Here is a 2,318-nt window from a genome sequence, read left to right as displayed (position 1 = left end):
AAACTATGATTTGTCCTTGCACTTTGTCGCTCAATCTCCACCAGTCGAGTTGGTATCTAGTCTATTTGCTTCAATCAATGGGGAATTGATGCAGATGGAGACTAAAAACTTAATTGGTTGCATGTTCCAATGATTAGGTTAAAACAAAACAAATTGATGACGACAAAAGATTGCTGCCACTCACACATAACATATTAAAAGCTATTGTGGCACTCTATTTATGCCCAATAATTTGTTCAAGCATAATTACAAAGAAGAGATTTGATGTCGCAGAAAGGAAAACTACATGTAGTTCACACTTTAGTTCACCGTACGTGGTTGTATCATATATTATTCACTTTACAACAAAGCTACTAAACTAGCTGGATCGACATAGAGCGACCCAATTACCAAACAAAGTAGTGGAAGTTGAAGAAAATGAAGCACAAGAACAATAGTGCTACAACTCTACTTAACTAAGTACTCCCTCCGTAAACTAATATAAGAGCATTTAGATCACTACTTTAGTGATCTAAACGCTCTTATATTAATTTACAGAGGGAGTACAACTCATGTAGGAGTAATTAATTACTAGCTGATGATAAATACTCGACTAACTAAGAAAAGTTCAATTAATTACATAGCGTAACTAGCAAACCGGAGGAAAAGAGAACAGACGAAGAATAAAAAAACTGATTAAGGCAAGAACGTGCTCTCCCCACCACCAACCGGCGCCGCCGCCTCGCCGCACCTCCCGCACCTGTTGTTTCCTGCCACTACGACCACCACCGTGGGTGCAGCAGCTGGAGCAGCAACCATGGAGGCACGGCAAGAGGGGCAGGTGGCGCATGTCCGGAGCCAAGCGTCGATGCAGAGCACGTGGAAGGCATGACCACAACGCGGGAGAACACGCATGCTCTCCCCGTCCGCGAACTCGGCAAGGCATATCGCGCACTCCGTTGCTGCCAGCTGTGGTGAAGCGGCTGCGGCGAAGGAGACGGTGGGGAGCGCGTCGATTGCCTTCTTCTTGAGGCCCTTCAGGGGTGGGTTGAAGGAGGAAGTGGAGCTGGAGCGTCGGCGTCGGCATGCGCACCGGGACGCGAGTGCGAGTCCGAGGACGCAAATGAGCGCGCACAGCATTGACGCCAGGATGACCGCCATGTCCGAGTCCACCGCCATCGGCGCCGCCTGCTCCGGCGGTTGCTGTGGTGAGGCAGGCGACGACGACGACGTCCCTCCCATGCTGGAGGGGGCGAGGGCGGCCGCGCGGTGCAGGACTCTCGCCGGAACGCGCATGGTGGCGAAGAGCTAGTTTTGACTGGAGCAGATGTGTTGGTCTGAGTTATGACCGTGGACTGCGAACGCATTGTTCTTTTTATAGCGTCAGTGGGGTGGTGGCGCAAGGACCAGTAGGCCCCTGGACAGGTAACCGGGCCCACGTGGTAGTGGCGGTATGGGTCCATGCATGCCGCTCCAGGATATTTGTCCATGCACGCGTGGCAGCTTCGTTTGTACTATTATCCGTTTGGTTTGGTCCATGGAAGGATATTTGTCCATGCCAATGAAGAATCTAGGGACACTGTTGTACTGAGTGGTAGCGATCAGTGGTGAAAATAGTAACTAAAAGTCTAATTATAGACCAGCCACTGAACCACAGTATGTGTGAAAAGATGAGACACGCTTTAGCACTTTTAGATCGAACAAAATTGTGGTGCTAAGAGCATCTCCGACCAGGGACAGTAAATCCTTTCCATATGTCCGGATAGACAAACCCCGGTAGTGTTGAGACACGAGAGAAGAAAAAAGTTATCCAACCAGACTCCCAAATCATCTTCATATGTTCGGGGTGTCCGCTTATATGTGAGGAGGAAATGAGGGCGTTCGGACAGCTCACCATGTTGAATTCAGACCACTCTTATTTTTCTCTCTTCTTTTTGTTTCTCCATCCCCACAAATTATATGTTTGTGTCTGGACCAATTCGAGGGACACAACTGCATCAACAGACAAATGAGGGTTCAAATGTGTACATGCCAAACACTGTCCGGTTGTCTCTGTAGACATGTAAGGGGACAGATTAGGCAAGTCCGATTGGAGATGCTCTGTGTATTTTTCTTATTTGGAGGTGAAGTGGGAAAATAGGTAGATTCCAGGGCCCCTTTCAACAAAAATCATGATTTGATCATTTTTAATTAATTATTTTTCTCTGTTTCTTTTTTACGCGGTGAAGGGTGCCAGTACACGCCTACATGCATGAAACTTTAAGTAATAAGGATTTGTATGATTTATTATGGATTATGTGTGGATTCAATGGGTGTTGGCAGGAAACTTAGCACGATGC

The 2,318-nt window shown here is 47.4% G+C and overlaps 1 protein-coding gene across 1 annotated transcript; it reads right to left on the bottom strand.

Moving 5' to 3' along the window:
- Positions 1-529: 529 nt before the first annotated feature.
- LOC119341133 (probable E3 ubiquitin-protein ligase ATL44) lies at positions 530-1,302 on the bottom strand. The gene has a single exon (XM_037613013.1). The coding sequence runs from the start codon at positions 1,273-1,275 to the stop codon at positions 676-678; it is 600 nt and encodes a 199-aa protein (XP_037468910.1). The 5' UTR covers positions 1,276-1,302; the 3' UTR covers positions 530-675.
- Positions 1,303-2,318: the final 1,016 nt, after the last annotated feature.

Source organism: Triticum dicoccoides, chromosome 7B, assembly GCF_002162155.2.
Source record: "Triticum dicoccoides isolate Atlit2015 ecotype Zavitan chromosome 7B, WEW_v2.0, whole genome shotgun sequence".
Taxonomy (NCBI): domain Eukaryota; kingdom Viridiplantae; phylum Streptophyta; class Magnoliopsida; order Poales; family Poaceae; genus Triticum; species Triticum dicoccoides.
The sequence above is the reverse complement of the archived record's forward strand: the minus strand, read 5'-3'. Positions and strand labels throughout refer to the sequence as shown.